General features: G+C 38.6%; 1 protein-coding gene across 1 annotated transcript in view; it reads right to left on the reverse strand.

Moving 5' to 3' along the window:
* LOC103601465 overlaps nt 1-19,347 on the reverse strand; it is a 54,666-nt gene that overhangs the window by 22,081 nt on the left and 13,238 nt on the right. Inside the window, exons 2-3 of the mRNA XM_008585877.1 lie at nt 8,228-8,567; nt 7,150-7,335 (exon numbers count right to left, since the gene is read on the reverse strand). Of these exons, the coding sequence (XP_008584099.1) occupies nt 7,150-7,335; nt 8,228-8,567 (526 nt within the window). The remainder of the gene's footprint in view (nt 1-7,149; nt 7,336-8,227; nt 8,568-19,347) is intronic.

Raw genomic sequence — 19,347 nt, forward strand, 5'->3', positions numbered from 1 at the left:
GAGGGTTCGGATCCCACATACAGACCGGTTCCCGCTCACTGGCTGAGCGAGGCGTGGGAGCAACGCCGAGGGTTGCGATCCCGTTGCCGGTCCCCGGTCCGGTGCGGGGGCAACACTGAGGGTTGCGATCCGTTGCCGGACACGGAAAAAAAAGACAAAAAAGTCAAAAAAAAAAAGAACAAGCTATTGTTGTCTGCTCTCACCACTTCTATATAACATTCTACTGGAGGTTGTAGCCAGGGCAGTTAGACAAGAAAATGAAATCAAACTCATTCAGACTGAAAAAGAATATTAAAACTATCTCTATTTGCAGATGATATAAACTTGTACATAGAAAATCCTAAGGAATACACTAAAAAACTACCAAAACTAATAAATGATGTCAGCAAGAATAGAAGATCATGAATAAAAATCAAGCAATTATATTTTTATACACTTGCAATGAAGCAATCAAAAATGAAATAAGAAAGCAATTTTATTTAAAATAGCATCAAAAAGAATAAAATATTAGGGGGAAATTTAACAAAAGAAGTACAAAATGTACACTCTGAAAGCTGTAAAACATTGATGAAAGAAATTAACAATCCAGATGAATGGGAAAAAAATCCATGTTCATAGGTCAGAACACTTCATACTGTTAAGATGGCAATATTCCACAAATTGATCTGGAGATTCTAAGAATCCTCTGTCAAAAACAAGTTGACTTCCTTGCAGAAACTGACAGACAGATCCAAAAATTCTTATGGAAATGAAAAATATGCATAACAGCCAAAACATTCTTGAAAAAAAAAAAAAAGAACAAAGTTTGAGAACTAACACTTTTTGATTTCAAAACTTACCTCAAAGCTACAGTAATCAAGGGAGTATGGTACTGGCATAAGGACAAACAAACATATCAATAGAATAGAATCGAGAATCCAGAAATAAATTCCAACACTTACTGGTCAATTGATTTCAACAAAGGTTCCCAAATAATACAATGGGGAAAGAATCATCTTTTCAACAAATGATGACATAACAACTAGATATCCACATGCAAAAGAATGAAGTTGGACTGCTACCTCACACTATATATAAAAATTAATTCAAAATAAATCAAGGACTTAAATGTAAGAGCTAAAACTATAAAACACAGGAAAAAACGTAGATATAAAACTTTATGGCCTTGAATTTGGTGATGACACCAAAAGCAAAAGCAACAAAAATAAAAATAGGTAAACTGGACCTCATCAGAATTCAAAACTTTTGTGCTTCAAAAGTCACTATCAAAAATGTGAAAAGACAACACATTAAATGAGAATATTTTTGCAAATCATATATCTAATAAAGTACATGTACTAGAATATACTCTTACAGCTCAACAATAAAAAGACAAATAAACCAATTTAAAATGGGCAAAGGATCTAAATAGATATTTCTCCAAAGAAGATATACAAATGGCCAATAAGCACATGAAAAGAGGCTCAAAATCATCAGTTATCAGGGAAATGAAAATCAAGCCACAATGAGATATCCCTTTACACCTGCTAGGATGACTATAAACAAAAGAGATAATAACAAAGGTTGGCAAGGATGTGGAGAAATTGGAACCCTTGTACACTTCTGGTGGGAATGCAATATGGTTCAGTCATTTTGGAAAACACTCTGGAAGTTCCTCAAAAGATTAAACATAGAATTACAATATGATCCAGCAATTTCATTCCTAGGTATATGCCCAAGAGAAATAAAAACATTGTTTACACAAAAACTTGTACACAAATGTTCATAGCATTGTTATTCACAATAGCCAAAAAAAGGAAACAACCCAAATGTGTATCAAGTGATGAATGGATAAATAGATCCATTCCATACAATAAAATATTTTTTCAGTAATAAAAGGAATGGAGTATTAATTCATACTACAGCATGTATGAAGCTTGAAAACACTATTCTAAGTGAAAGAAGCCAGTCACAAAGGACCTCATATTGTATGATTCCACTTATATGAAATGTCCAGAATAGACAATTCTATTGAGAAAGAAAGCAGATTAGTGGCTGCCCAGGTCTAGAGGGATGAGAGATACGGGGAAGGGTGATGGCTAAGGGATACAAGGTATGTGTTTCAGGTGACATAATTTTTAAAAATCTGTTGTGGACAATGTTTACACAATTCTGTGAATATACTAAAAACCATTGAATTGTACACTTTCAATGGGTGAACTGTATGGTATGTGAGTTATAACTTAATAAATATATCACACACACACAAAAAAAAAAATATACAAGATTAGGGATTTACCTAGAGCACAAGTGCTCAAAATTGCTTACTGGAAGAATAAGAAGACGGGGCAGCAGTGGACTTCATAAAACTCAAACACTGAGTAACAGATTCATTGGCTTAAAGGCATGGATGGCACTGATCTCGTGGTAATACGTCTGTTGTACAGTGGCCTATTAATTGCTCAATAGACTCCCAACTGATGAAGTTGTTGTAATTTCTAGATTTTATTGGAAAAAAAATTTTGCATCACAATGTCAATGCATACATTTTACAAAAGCCACCAAATGGGGGAAAAAAAAAACACAGAAATACAAACACCTAAGAAGTTCACTGTAATTTTCCTCATTACTTTTTCGATAGTCACTGCCAAATCCACCTGCACATCTATATTTCTTTGTGTGTGCCATTAGATCTTCCTAGCAAGCAATGTCAAAAATTTTTCTCAGGCCAGATGAAAATGATGTAGGCCAGAAACTCAGATCTTCATAAATAAAGAATGTAATGGAAGAAAGAAATGAAGATAAAATAAAATCTTTTATTTTTATTATTCTTTATTGATCTGAAAGATGGTTGTTTTAAAAATAATAATAATGGTAATGATGTAGTGGGTGATTATAGCCTATGAATAAGTGAAATGAATGATGGCAATGTCACGAGGGATAGGAGACAGGAATTGGGGATCCTCTGACACAAAGTATCTGTAGTACTCTTGAAGCATAACAGTGGTTTTGAAGGTGAATTATAAACTCCAACAGCCACTAAAAGCTTATTTAAAAAGAATTATAAGGCAGGAGATAAAATGGAATTATAGAAAATGCAATACGTAGAAAAGTTACCAACCTAGGTGATAGTAAGCCAAATATATCAATAACAACTTTAAATGTGAATGATCTAGATACACCATTTAAAAAGCAGAGATTGTCAGAGTGGATTAAAAAATACCCAATTATATGTTGTCTACAAGAAACCCACTTTAAATATAGAAACTCTGATATGTTAAAAGTAAAGAGATGGAGAAAAATATACCATATTAACATGAATCCAAAGAAAGCCTGAGTAGCATATTAATGTTAGACAAAGATGATTTCAGAACAAAGAAAATTTATTAGGAATGAAGAAGGGCATTGCATAATAATAAAAGGGTCAATCCTCCAAGAATATATGACATGAGGCAAAAACTGACAGAACAGAAAGAAGTAATAGACAAATCTACAATTATAGTTGAGACTTCAAACCTTCCTGTCAGTAATTGATAGATCGAGCAGGCAGAATATCAGTAAGGATGGAGGTTAGTAAGGATGGAGCTCAGTAAGAATGGCAGTCAGGTATAACTCCCCACTCCTAAAGTGTGAGTTGCATATGGTGAATTTCTTCCATAAGGTAAGTATAGACAGGAAGGGGAAAAAGAGGAACTTTACAGTAGAGAAACCTGAGAAACACTGCATGAAGTCAGGTGATCAAGATTAGTATCAACAGTGAGTTACACTGATAGTAACATAGTACTCTTGCTCTGATGTGATGAAATGGCACTTTATCTGTGTAGTCCCAAAACACATTCTGCCAGTCTAATCATGAGAAAAACATCAGACAATTACCAGCTGAGGGATACCCTACAAAACACCTGAACAGTCATCATCAAAACTGTCAAGGTCATCAACAAAAAAGGAAAGTCTGAGAAACTGTTACAACTCAGAGGAGCCTAACAAGACTTGACTATTAAGTGTAATGTACTATCCTGGACTAGATTCTGGAATGGGAAAAAGACATTACGAGAAAACTGAGGAAATCTAAACAATGTATTGACTCTCGTTAAAAATAACATACCAATAACAGTTCATTAATTGTGGCAAATGTATCATACTCATAATGTTAATAATAGGGGAAAATGGGTGTTGAGATTATAGGAACTCTGCGTACCACCTTTGCAATAATTCTGTAAATCTAAATTTGTTCTAAAACAAGAAGTTAATTTTTTAACATGAAGTTTATGTTCTCAACTAATTAACATTTGTAGAATATTTCAACCAAAAATAGCATAACGTACACTTTTCTCAAGCTTACATGGAATATTCACTAAGATAAACCACATCCTGGGCCATAAAGCACACATTAACAAATTTGAAAGACTAGAACTTATCCGAAGTATGCTCTCAGACCACACTGGAATTAAACTAGAAATCAAGATAATATGGTATTGGCAAAAGAATAGGCAAACAGATCAGTAAAACAGAATACAGAGCCCAGAAATAGACCTACACAAATACAATCAACTGATCTTTGATAAAGGAATAAAGGCAACAAGATGAAGAATAGTTTTTTTGACAGATGGTGTTAGAACAACTGGACATCTATATGCAGTCATTATCATCATCATCATCATCATCTAGATGCAGATCTTACACCTTTCACAATAATTAACTCAAAATGAATAACACACCCAAATGTAAAACACAAAACTATAAAACTTCTAAAAGATAGCACAGGAAAAAATCTAAGTGACCCTGGGTTTGGCAATGAGTTTTTAGGTACCAAAGGCATGAGCCATGAAAGAAAAAAGTTGACATTAGACTTTATTAAAATTTAAAACTTCTGCTCAATGGAAGACACTGTTAAATGAATGAAAATACAAGCCATGGTCTGGGAGAAAATATATGCAAAACACATATCTAAACCTGTATCCAAAATATACAAATAACTTTTAGAACTCAACAATAAGAAAACAAACAACTCAATTTTTAAATGAGCAAGAGATCTGAGCGGACCTCACCAAAGAAGATATATGGATGGCAAATAAATATATCAGTTTGTTTCTGTTGCTAATAACAGATTACCTGAAACTGGGTACTTTATAAAGGAATGAAATTTATTTCTTACATCTTTGGAGGCTGGAAAGTATAAAATCCAGGCATCACATCTGGTGAGGACCTTCTTCTGGGTGGTGACTCTGCAACAACTTAGGGTATCACATCGTGAGAGAAAATGGCATGGGCAAGAGTGAGCTAACCTTCCCACTTGCCCTTCTTATAACATCACCAGAACCACACCCATTACTCCATGAATGGACCAATTCATTCACAAGGACACAGTCCTCATAATCTAATCATCTTTTAAAGGCCCCATCTTTCAAATACTTTAGTCAGATTTCCCACCCTCTTAGCACTGTTACAATGGAGTCAAGCTTCGATGAGTTTTGGGAGGGATATTCAATCCACAGCACACATGAAAAGATGCTCAACATCATACATCAGTAAAGAATTGCAAATTAAAACAACCTGGGTATGGCTGTGAACTAAAATATTAACGCTTACCTAGGGACAGGAGATACGTATATAGGAGTAAGTATATGGCCAGAACCCTTGAAGCACTGGATTCTCTATTCATGAGAGTAAAAATCAAAAAAACAAGGATATGACCAGAAAGCTTATCATTGACCCAGACTGAGTAAGGAAAAATGCTTTCCATGAAAATCCAAAATTCCAGTACTATATTCCAGTGTTTCAGGTTTGAGATCCTAATTACACTGCCACATGTTATAGAGAAACAACATACCAATAAATTAACAAAAATTTTGTGAAGGATAAGTGATACCAGTAGAACACTTATCAAAACAAATGTACAATGAAGGGTAATTTTCATATCCCAGACTACACATTAATAGCAAAAGGAGGAGAGCAGGGAAGCACATACCCTGCTTAGAACAAATCTGCAATCAAATTTAAAACAAACTAATCTTGAGTCTTTTACAGATCAAGCAAAAGGATTACAATCTTGTGATAATTCAGAACTTGTGACAATAGAATATTTTCTTCAAATTAAAAGATTTTAAATTATTAAAAAGATAACAATATATAAAATTTTATTTTATTTTATTTTTTATTATTTTTTTGCCATTTAACTTGTTTTAATGTTTCTTCACAAATGGTGAAAAATACTAAAGTACAGACAAGGAATAATCATAATGTTGTTGACAACATTATAAATATGGAAATAAAAATTTTAAATATTTTCTGGTTTAAAAAATAAATCTGGTAGTCACTGTAGCTCTGCAGGGTCTCTGTGTCTAGGAGGGCCAGTCTCTGCGTTTCTGAGGGTGCTCACCTTTATCCATTTTTCCAGGTCCTCCGTGTCTGCCTCTTCTTCTTCCCATCTGTTTCATCAAAGGTCCAGGGGGGCCCCAGGGCCACCTCATCTTCTACCAAAGCCACCTCAGTCCATGCCCCAGCGACCATGGAAGCCACCTCTGTCTCTCCCATGGCCACCTCTGAACCATGAGGCCACCTCTTCCTCCCCACATGCCACCAGGGCCTCCCCTGCCATGACCACCACCTAGGGATGGGAAGGGTGGTGGGAGGAAGCCTTCAGGCTTCAGGGCCTTACACTGGTTGCATTATGTTCTCCAGGTGATTTCCATAATCCGGATTGGGACACTGCCAGCTCAGTGCTGAGCATTTCCACCACCTAGGGATGGGAAGGGTGGTGGGAGGAAGCCTTGAGGCTTCAGGGCCTTACACTGGTTGCATTCTGTTCTCCAGGTGATTTCCATAATCCGGATTGGGACACTGCCAGCTCAGTGCTGAGCATTTCCTCCTCCAGAGGTTTTCCCTCATGAATCCCAGGGCCCTCTTGGGGGAAAGCTTCCTCTGTGTCCTCCATGGCCTCTCATGCGACCCATGAGTCCCCCAGGGTCTCCTGGGCCCCCTGTACTTCCACTGAGAGGTGGTGGCATCCTTCTGCCCTCACAGGGTGGCATACCACACCATGTGCTGTTCATTGGAGGCTTCTTCCAAGCAAGAAAGACTTTAATTTTGCTCCCTTGAAAATCTTTCCCATCAAACCACTCCACAGCAGCCTTGCAGTCAGTGGGTCTTCATAGAACACTGTGACATTACCTTCGGGCTTTCCCGTTTCCTTGTCCAGGTAGATGTGGATCATGGGTTGCCCAGTTCTCTTGTTCATCTTAACAACCTCACATTGCTTAAAGAAGTCTTCCAGATCATCTAGAGTCACACTGTCATTTAATCCTTGCACATAAATTGCACTGTTGTCAGAATCTTCATCCAGATCTACAGGTGGGCCTAAATCAAGATCTGGTCCTTCATCCATGAGTCCACCTGACTTACTGAAGCCACCTCTCTCTCCAGTGCTGCCCATTCCACCGCATCCTCCTCCCTACCCACCTCTGCTCATGCCTCCGTGATCAAATTCCCCTCTCCCCCAGCCCTGGGCCTGACTTACTGAAGCCACCTCTCTCTCCAGTGCTGCCCATTCCACCGCATTCTCCTCCCTACCCACCTCTGCTCATGCCTCCGTGATCAAATTCCCCTCTCCCCCAGCCCTGGTTATCAGGCCCACTCATGCTCCAGTTCTCTCCTGATCAAAAAAATCCTCCAGATTCCTGCCCATAAAACACCCATGCTACTGGGGTGATCCTGTCAGAATAAACTCTGCTGCCTGTACCTGCTGCGCTGCTGGCTATATTGACTTCGAGCCTGGCTGTAGGATCCAGTTTGGGGAGGGTAACTACAAAAAATCCTCCAGATTCCTGCCCATAAACACCCATGCTACTGGGGTGATCCTGTCAGAATAAACTCTGCTGCCTGTACCTGTTGCGCTGCTGGCTATATTGACTTCGAGCCTGGCTGTAGGATCCAGTTTGGGGAGGGTAACTAGCAGGAGGCTGCTGCCCATAACTGCCTATTGACCACAGCCTCTCTGCTGTCCATACCTGCTCGGTTGCCCATAGATGTTCTGCTGAGAGTAACTGCTCCGATCATAACTAGTCAGCTGTGTAGAGGAATAGCTGGTAGGAGGATAGGATGGAGGTGTAGTGACTGGCTACATGGGGTATCTCTCAGGTACCTGGGGATAACTGTAGTTACTCTGTCTGTATCCTAGGCTGGACTGGTTGTAACCCACTGTGCTAGTCTGAGGTTTATCTCTCAGGTACCTGGGAATAAATGTAGTTACTCTGTCTGTATCCTAGGCTGGACTGGTTGTAACCCACTGTGCTAGTCTGAGGTTGACTAGTCTCAGCGGGCTTGTTACCATCCTGCAGCATTGCAGGTGTGGTGGCTATTGGCTGCTGCCCATAGGCTGGGTAAGCAGGCTGAGTGCTATATGCAGACTGAGCTGCATAGGAGGCTCGGGTGGTGGTGACTATAACAGTGGTGGTATAATAAGCACCAGGGCCACACCCCTGGACAGGCTGGCTGTACATCTGGGGGGCAGTTGGAGTAGTATAACCAGTGGGAAGCTGTCCATAAGAAGTTGCATAAGTGGTCTGCCCACAGGTCACAGTGGTCTGAGCCTGGGTATAGCAGAATTCAGTGGGCTGTCCATAGGCTCCATAGCTTTGTTGCCTATATGCTTGGGTGGTCTGTGCATATCTTTGCATGGGTTGGGTGGTGTAAGCACAGTAGCCCTACTGGGCCGCAGCTTGGCTGTAGGTACCGTAATCTTTGGATGCCATTTTCTCTCCTTCCTCCTTATTCTGTCAACATCCTTCTCCCTCTTGCTTTTCCTCCCAAATATAATATTTTAAATGTAAAAAGATGAACCATAAATAAACAATAAATTTGTAAAAGGAAGCAGACAGAATGTCTAAAATAAAAATATAGTCAACATAATTAAAAACTCAAAGGATTCAAAGGATTGTATAGCAGATTTTACAGATTTTTCTCAAAAAGCAGTAAACTGAAGATTAATCTAAGAAAAATGTCCCCATAATGCAGCATAGAATGATTAAAAGATATATAATATAAAAAAGTTCTGCACTGTAGAAAAAAGAATGTCTAAAAGGAATTTCAAAATGAGCTAATGGAATCCACTACAGGAATTATTTGAGAGAGGACAGCTGTGGGGGTTTCAAAATTGAAACAGTCATGAGTCTTCAGCATAAAATACTACATAAAGTTCCATGGGATAAGCAACTCCAAATCCACACCCAGTTTGGCCAATTAGCCGAGCTGGTTATAACACAGCCTTGTAACACCAAGGTCAAGGGTTCAGATCCCCATACTGGCCAGCCTCCCCCCCCCAAAAAAAAACACACTACCCAAACCATACCCAACCACATTATGGCAAACTGCATAAAAGAGAAAGCAAAAAGTTGGAATAAGCTAAAGAGGAAAGGCAGAGTACATATAATGGACAATTAGAATGACAGCAGGCTTCTCATCTAAACAACAGATGCCAGAAGAAAAAGGGATAAAACCTTTAAAGTTCCTTGGATAAAAACCTAGCAACCTAAAATTGTGTAGTAGATGTTGTGGGAAGAATTCTAACAATGACCTTCATCGTTGTATAATCCCCTTATATTGAGTGTGGGTAGAACTTGTGAATATAATGAGAAATTACTCCCATGATTATGTTATGAAGTATAGAAAAACATAGATTATTTTGAATGACAATGACCTAGTCAGGTGAGCCTTTATACAACAAAAAGTTTTCTCTGGCTTGACACAGTGGAAGAAGTTGGAGAGACATGCCACTATTAGTCCAAAAGAAAGTAAACATCAATGTTGTAAACTGCCTATGGGGACCATGTGGCAAGGAATTATGGACAGCCTCAAGGAGCTAAGAGTTGTCCCTGGCCAACACCTGGCAATAAAACAGGGGTCTTGGTCCTACAGCTAGAAGAAATTTAATTTTTTCAAAAACCTAAATAAACGTGGAAGAGAAATCTGAGCTCAAGTTGAGAACTTTAGCGCAGCTGACACACTGATGGGAGGCTTGTGAAAACATGGACAGAGGATCCCACTAAGCCATTCCTGGACTACTGACCTACAAAAACTATGAGATAATAAATTTATATTGTTTTAAGCTGATACATATGTGGTATTTATTACACAGCAAGAGAAAACTAATTCTCTGGGTCAGAATGATGGTGGACTGGATGATTCCTGGTATCACTCCCCTCTAGAAGAGATCAACTTACAAAATTAAGACACAAAATTGCCATCCTGAAACCACTGGAATTAAGGGGGAGGAGGAGGAGACATCGGTTTAGTCTGCAAAGATGTAGAAGACCACAGAGGCAGGAGGAGGGCTGGTGTGGCACAGCTCATGAAGCAGCTTCCTGGAAATGACAAAGCCACCCCAGAGCTTTTTGTGTGAAGCTACTTGGAGCCTGCAGGGATAAAGTGTGCTGTGGCCACTGACTATATATAAATATCACTTCAGAGCACTGAATCCCATTCCCAGGCCAGTGTAGCTACTCACAAGGTTCCCCTGTGCCTACATAGGAGGGAGAGGCAGCAGCCAACAGGAGGAAGAAATCACTTTAGAGCACCTCATCCCCCACCTTCAGGACCAACATATAGCACTATACTTGGAGAAAGCCACTGGACCTGCAATCTCAGAGGTGAGAGGAGAGAGTAGGAGGTGTGTACCTGATTTTCCCAGAGGCCTATGAGTCTTTAAAGGGAACGCATGTGGAACCATTTGGAGTGCTGGGGGTGCTGATTCACCAGGGGTGCATCAAGACACAATGTTGGCAGCAGATCTGCCTCCCAGTCAGAATGGTGCCACACAGTGGTGACCTGTTGGTGCAATGCAACTGCAGGGGCATAGTATACAGGTAAGAGTCAGCCCTGGACCAGATTTTGCACACAGCCCAGTTACCTCCCTACATGACCCAGAAGTGACTAAAAGGCCAAAATTTAAAATGCAGTCCTCAAAAATTTTCCCGCAGATAGAGAAACAACAATGCAGCAATTTATCTGAGGCATAGCATTCAAGTTCTGGTCCCTGCAGTAAGTCTTCCCCTCCCTGAGAATTAATGGCAACACAGAAAATTAGTTCCAATGCAGTGTTTAAGTGGTGGAGATTGTTATTAATCCACTACAGAATGGAACAAAAAACCACAGGCCAGAGACAAAATTCTGTAAAATTTCAGTAAAAGTCTAATACCACCAAAGAACATCTACGAAACCTGGAAGAGATAGTCATCTCTTCAAATGAACAGACATCAGTGTAAAGAAACAAAAATCAAGAAAAAAAAAGAAATAGAACACCACACAAAGAAACCAATAAAGCTCTAGCAATAGACCCAAAAGATCAGCACATTTAGGAAATTAAGAATAATCCTCTTACAGATGTTTAGGAATTCACAAAAAAATACAGATAGAAAACTAAATGATATTTGGGAAACAATCCCGGAACAGAACAAGAAGCTTGACAAAGGAATAGAATCAATTTTAAAACCCCAAATAGAAATTCTAGATATAAAGAATATATTACCTGAACTGAAAAACTCAGTAGAAACCTCCAACAGAAGACTTGATCAAACAGAGGAAAGAATCAGTGAGCTAAAAGACAGAACACACGAAATTACCCAATCATAGGAACAAAAAGAAAAAGGAATAAGAAAAAAATTAACAGAAATACAGCAATTATATGACACCTTCAAATGAAATAATCTCAACATAATTGGCATACCCAAAGCAGACAAAAAAGGAAGAGACCTAGAAAGCATATTTAAGAAAATAATGGTTGAAAATTTCCCAAGGATTGAGAAAGATGACAGTATCCAGATACGGAAAGCTTGGAGATCACCAATCAAATTCAATCCAATGAGAAATACCCCAAGGCACATCATAATCAAATTATCTAACACCAAAGACAAAGAAAGACTACTGAAAGCATCAAGAGTAAAGAAATACATAACATTCAACAGGGCCTCAATATGGCATTCAACAGACTTCTCAGTAGGAACCCTTCATGGCAGGAGAAAGTGAAATGATACATTCAAAATGCTGAAGTAAAAAGACTGTCAACCAAGAATTCTGTATCCAGCAAAACTAACCTTCAAATATGAAGGAGAAAAAAAGTATTTCACACACATACAAAGGCTAAGGGAATTCAACACTAGAACTTCCTTAAAAGAAAATGCTAAAGGGAGTTCTTCAGTCTGAAGGAAAATGATGTTAAAGTGTAACAAGAAAACATTTGACAGTATAAAAATCACTAATAAGGTAAGTACACAGACAAACTCAGAATACTCCAATATTGTGAGGCTGGTGAATAAACCACTTATATCTTTATGAGGAAGACTAAAGGACAAACCTAATAAGATAATAAAAAATACAACAACCATATAAGAGATATGCAATATTAAAAGATGTAACTTGAAACAACAAAATGCCAAGGGGGGGGAAGAATAACATCAAAGTGTAAAATCAGCTTTTTTTTTTCTTTTTTCTTAGCAACTGAAGTTAAGTTATTAGTTTAAAATAATTGGTTAAAATTATAACATGTTTTCTGTAAGCCTCATGGTAACCATAATGCAAAAAACCTATAATAGACATACTAAAAATAAATAGCAAGAAGTCAAAATATGCTACTAGAGAAAATCACTGTATCAAAAAGAAAGAAAGTAACACCAGAGAAAATGAAACAAGGATCTACAAAACAACCATTAAAAAAGTAACAAAATAGCAGTAGGAAGTCCCTATATATCAATAATAACTCTAAGTGTAAATGGATTAAATTCCCCAATTAAAAGACACAGAGTGGCTGAATGGATTATAAAACAAGAACCAGCAATATACTGCCTACAAGAAATTTACTTCACTTATAAAGACACATATCAACTGAAAGCAAGGGGATAGAAAAAGATATTTCATGCTAATGGAAACCAAAAATCAGCAGGAATACCTATACCTATATCAGATAAAATAGACATCAAGCCAAGGAAAATAAAAAAAGGTCATTATATAATGATACAGGGATCAATTCAATAAGAGTATATAACAATTCTAAATGTACCCAACACCAGAGCACCAAGATATATCAAGCAAATATTAGACCTAATGGAAGAGATAGACTCCAACACAATAACTGTTGGAGACTTTTTAAAATTGAATCATAATTGACTATACATATTTTGGGGGTTTGACATTGACATATGTTGATCAAATCAATATTATTAGTATATATATTATTATAAATCATACTTATTCTTTATGCCCCTTATCAAATCTCTCCCTATGCCCCTCTCCCTCCCTCTCCCACCTCTGATAATCCTAGATTCCTTCTCTCCTTCTGAAAGAGTAATGTTACTGTGTTGATTTGTTGCCTAGATGATCTGTCCAGTTCTGAGAGAGGTGTGTTCAGGTCCCCCACTATTATCATAGAGCAGATTCTGCTTCTATCACACTGAAATGAGCAACATGCTCTTCTTTTCTTTGGTCTCTGCTGGTGACTTTCCTTGTGTTAATGCACTAAAGTGGCTGGCAGGCCATCTGCACAGTGGTTGTGGTGTCTAGCTGCTTTTGTGGCATCCATGGTTATTGTTGTGGTTGTGGTGGGCCACCCACATGGAAGTAGTGCTTTTGGCATGCTACTTGCCTGGTTGCAGGAGGAGGGGTTGGTCCCCAGGTCTATGCCTCGGGACCCCAGGTGGGACCCATGGCAGTGATGGCATGCCTCAGTGTGGGAGGGCAGGCCACACATGAGCCCTTGCAATGACTCTCTGGCCTCTGAGTAGCTCCTTTTTTCTGTTGCTGTCACTCCTTACTCCTATGTGGGTCCACGGGAACCCTATTATTGGTCCTTCTAGAATGAGGGCCACCAAGGCCCTCCTCTCCCCCTCTACCACCATGCAACTTCACAGGAAGAATACAGCAGTGGCTTTTGCTAGCTCTTACTCTATGTGCTCAGCAGCTCCAGCCTTGAAGTAGCTGGGGTTCTAAATGGTAGGAATGGTCCTTTCTTTCTCTCACTGTGGCTTCTCCTGCCTTCATGGGTATCTCCCCCTCTTCCCCTGTTGACTGTTGTTGCTTTTTAATTGTTGTAAGTTGGTTGATTTGTGGTAGAGAATGATGCTGAGTGCTGTCTACCCCACCATCTCAACTGGAAGCTACTGTTGGAGACTTTAACATCCCACTTTCAGCAAAGGACAGATAGTCCAGACAATTAACCAAGAATCATCAGAGGTAATTTGCACTGTAGACCAATTGGGCTTAACAGACATTTATAGAACATTCCATCCAAAAGCTCCATAATACACATTCTTCTCAGCAGCACATGGAACATTTTTAGAATAGACTATATGTTAGGTCACAAAACAAGTCTCAACAAATTTTTAAAAACTGATACAATACCAACTACCTTGTCTAATCACAACAGAATAAAACTGGAAATTAATAACAGAAGGGACATTGGAAACTACAAATATAGGGAAATTAAACAATGGGCTTCCAAACAACAAATGCATCAAAGAATAAATTTAAAAGGAAATTTTTAAACTTCCTGAGACAAGTGAAAATGAAAACTCAACATATCAGAACTTACAGGATAGAGCAAAAGCAGTTCTAAAAGGGAAGGTTATAGCAATAAATGCTAACATTAAAAAAGTAGAAAGGCTTCAAATAATCAGCCTGATGTTATACCTTAAGGAACTGAAAAAATAGGAACAAACCAAACATCGATTAGTAGAAGGAGAGAAAGAAAGATCCGAACAGAAATACATGAATTAGGTCAGTTCCTGCAGCTGCTGCTGGCTGTCCGTCAAGCCAGCAGCTCTGGCACCACCTTGGGCCAGTGTCTCCAGTGGGTGGGAGCAAGGCAGCTGACAGCACAGTGGGGGTAGCAGGGATGTGGTAGCCGGGCAGTTGAGTGTTCGTCCCCCTTGGGCAGCGGCATCTTCACAGGGCTGGCCTGTGGTGCCCAGGCACTCTGAGAATGTTTTCACTGATACTCTGAGGACACACACAGTGGGATTTGGAATTCCTGGAGAATTGCCTTTGTGAGAAGCTGGAAATAAGTTCCTTAAAAACTCCATCTCTTAGCTTTCATAGCAACATCAAGAAGCCATAAACAACTTTAGTAATGTAGAGTTTGACTGTCTCTTCCTCGATGAAGGCTTTACTGCCAAGGACATTCTGGATGAAGAAATTAATGAAGTTTCTTCTGATGATGATAAGGATGCCTTTTATTTCATCGACCTTGGAGACATTCTAAAGAAACAACTAAGATTGTTAAAAGCTCTCCCTTGTCTCATGCTCTTCTATGCAGTCAAATGCAATGGTAGCAGAGCCATAGTGAAAACCCTACCTGCCATCAAGACAGGATTTGACTGTGCTATCAAGACTGAAATACAATTGGTGCAGACTCCTGGGATGCCTCCAGAGAGGATTATCTATGCAAATCCTTGTAAACAACTGTCTCAAATTAAGTAGGCCGCCAATAATGGAGTCCAGATGATGACTTTTGATAGTGACATCAAGTTGATGAAAGTTGCCAGAGCACATAAAAAGACAAAGCTGATTTTGTGATTGCCACTGATGATTGCAAAGCAGTCTGTTGCCTCAGTGTTAAATTTGGTGCCATACTCAAAACCAGCAGGCTTCTTTTGGAATGGGCAAAAGAGCTGAATATTGATGTCATTGGTGTCAGCTTCCATGTGGGAAGTGGTTGTACTGATCCTGAGACTTTAGTGCAAGCAGTCTTTGATGCCTGCTGTGTCTTTGACATGGGAGCTGAGGTTGGTTTTAGCATGGATCTCCTTGATATTGACAGTTGCTTTCCCGGATCTGAGGATGTGAAGCTTAGATTTGAAGAGATCACCAGTGTAATCAACCCAGCATTGGACAAGTATTTTCCATCGGACTCTGGAGTAAGAATCATAGCTGAGCCAGGCAGATATTATGCTGTGTCAGCTGTCACAGTTAATATCACTGCAAAGAAAACTTGTATTAAAGGAAGAGACATGCTCTGATGATGAAGATGAGTTGAGTAAACCTTTATGTATTATATGAATGATGGAGTATATGGATCATTTAATTGCATACTTTGTGATCGTGCAAATGTAAAGCTCCTTCTGCAAAAGATACCCAAACCAGATGAGAAATACTATTCATCTAGCACATAGGGACCAACATGTGATGGCCTTGATCAGATTGTTGAGTGCTGTGATCTGCCCAAAATGCACATGGGCAATTGGGTGCTCTTTGAAAACATGGGTGCTTACACTTTTGCTGCTGCTTCTACTTTCAGTGGATTCCAGAGATTGACCATTTACTACGTGATGTCAGGATGAACATGGCAACTCATGCAGCAAATCCAGAACCATGACTTCCTACCCAAAGTAGAGGGGCAAGTAATCAGCACTCTGCCTGTGTCTTATGCTTGGGAAAGCGGAATGAAATGTCACCCAGCAACATGTGTTTCTGCTAGTGTTAATATGTAGATACCACTCTTGTAACTGTTAAACTGCAAATTTAGCTTGAATTTAGGGCTTTGGGGGACCATTTAACTTAATTACTGCTAGTTTGGAAATGTCTTTGTAAGAGTAGGGTTGGCACAGATGCAGCAACATGGAAGACTAGGAGTTGGGATCATACTTTGTGTTCCTATGGAAACTATTTGAATATTTGCTTATATGGATTTGTATTCATTTTTCAAAATGCTACTAAAGAGTGCCCCTCAGCTTCTGAGCAAGCACTTGTAACTTGTACAATGGTAGAATAGTCCAAATGCTTAGCATTGTGACCTGTTTGAAAAACAAAGTATCTTGAAATCAAAAAACAAAAAAGGAAAGTAAGAAACAAATTAGAGATTAATAAAATGATACAAAAGATCAATGAAACTAAGAGTTTTTTTGAAAAGATAAAACAAAATTGATAAACCCTTAGTAATAATGAAGAAAAAGAAGAGAAGACTCAAATGAATAAAATCACAAATCAAAAGGAGACATTACAATTGATGCCACAGAAATATAAAGGATCATAAGAGACTATTACAAATAAATATATGCTAATAAACTAGAAAACCTAGAAGAAATGGATAAATTCTTGGACTCATATGACTTGCTAAGGTTGAATCATGAAGAATTAGAAAACCTAAACAGAACAATAATGAGTAATGAGATTGAAGCAGTAATTAATTGTCTCCCAATGAAGAAAACTACAGGAGCAGGTGGCTTCACTGCTGAATTATATCAAACATTTAAAGAAGAAATAATACAAATTCTTCTGAAACTCTTCCAAAAAACTGAAGAGGAGGGAATAATACTTCCAAACTCATTCTTTGAGGCCAGTATTACCTTCATACCAAAACTGGAAGAAGACACAACAAAAAAAGAAAACTACAAACCAATATCCCTAATGATCATACATGTAAAAACTCTCAATAAAAAAACTAGCAAACCAAATCCAACAACACATTAAAAAGATCATCCACCACGGTCACATGGGATTTATCCCAGGGATGCAAGGATGGCTCAACATACACAAATCAATAAATGTGATATATCACATCATCAGAATGAAGGAGAAAAAAAACATGATCTTTTCAATAGATGCAGAAAAGCATTTGATAAAATCCAGTACTCCTTCATGATAAAAAAAAAAAACCACTCAACAAATTAGGTATAGAAGGAATTTACCTCAATATAATAAAGGCCATCAACTCACATCTAATATCATATTGAACAGACAAAAGTTGAAGACTTTTCCTCTAAAATCTGGAAAAATACAAGGATGCCCACTTTCCTCACTCTTATTCAACATAGCATTGGATGTTCCAGACAGAGCAATAAGGCAAGATAAAGCAGTAAAGGGCATCCAAATTGGATAGGAGGAAGTCAAACTATTCCTATCTGCAGATGACATAATCATATACATAGAAAACTGTAAAGACTCTTCTCCAAAATTACAGAGCTAATAATTAATTCAGTAAAGTGTCAGGATACAAAATCAACATATAAAAATCAGTAGTGTTCCTATATGCCAATAACAAAATATCTAAAGAAGAAATCAAGAAAGTAATCCCTTTTGCAATAGCAACCAGAAAATGAAATACCTAAGAGTAAATTTAACCAAGGAGGTGAAAGATCTCTACAATGAAAACTAAAAAACATTGTTGAAAGAAATTGAAGACAACACAAATAAATGGAGATATATCCCATGTTCATGGGTTGGAAGAGATAATACCATCAAAATGGCCATATTACCCAAAGCAATCTACACATTCAATACAATCTCTGTCAAAATATCAATGACATGCTTCATCAAAATAGAGAAAACAATCTTAAAATTTGTATAGAACCATAAAAGACCCTGTACAGCCAAAGCAATCTTGAACAGAAAGAACAAAGCTGGAGGCATCACACCACCTGACCCAATATATGCTATAAAGCTATAGTAATCGAATCAGCATAGCACTGACATAAAACAGGCAAATAAACCCATGGAACAAAGTAGAGACCCCAGATATAAATTCATGCACTTACAGCCTACTTATTTTTGACAAAGGTGCCAAGAATGTACACTGAGGAAAGGACAGTCTCTTCAATAAATGGTGCTGGGAAAACTGAGCCCAACATGCAGAAGATTGAAACCAGACCCCTATATTTCCCCATACACAAAAACAACTCAAAATGGATTAAAAGCCTAAATTTAAGAAACAAAACTATGAAACTATCAGAAAACAACATAGGGGAAATGCTACATGAAATTGGAGTGAGTGGCACTTTTTTGAACAAGACTACAAAGGTACAGGTAACTAAAGCAAAAATACACAAATGGGACTATAACAAATGAAAAAGCTTCTTCACAGCAAAGGACACTATCAATTAAGTGAAGAGACAACCTACAGAATGGCAGAAAGTGTTTGCAAACTACACAGGTTATCTGTTGCTGTATAACAAACCACCCCAATTACCTAGTGTTTTAAAACAACTTACTATTATCTTTCCTGGTTCTTACTCAGCTGGGTGGTTCTTTCTTGGTGTCCCTCAAATGGTTGCAATCAGATGCAGTAGTGTGCTGGTAAATGCTTAATGACCAGCTCTTCAGAAAAAAAGAAACACTCGTTTCCCAGCCAATGCAGCGCACTTACTTTTGGGTCGGCCCGGTGGCGCACTGGATAGTGTGCCACTTGGGAAGCGCGGTGGCGCTCCTGCCCGAGGGTTCGGATCCCACATGCAGACCGGTTCCCGCTCACTGGCTGAGCGAGGCGTGGGAGCAACACCGAGGGTTGCGATCCCGTTGCCGGTCCCCGGTCCGGTACGGGGGCAACACTGAGGGTTGCGATCCGTTGTTGGACACGGAAAAAAAAAAAAAAAAAAAAAAAAAAAAAAAAAA

The sequence above is a fragment of the Galeopterus variegatus genome, unplaced genomic scaffold, assembly GCF_000696425.1.
Source record: "Galeopterus variegatus unplaced genomic scaffold, G_variegatus-3.0.2 Scaffold107, whole genome shotgun sequence".
In the NCBI taxonomy this organism is placed as follows: domain Eukaryota; kingdom Metazoa; phylum Chordata; class Mammalia; order Dermoptera; family Cynocephalidae; genus Galeopterus; species Galeopterus variegatus.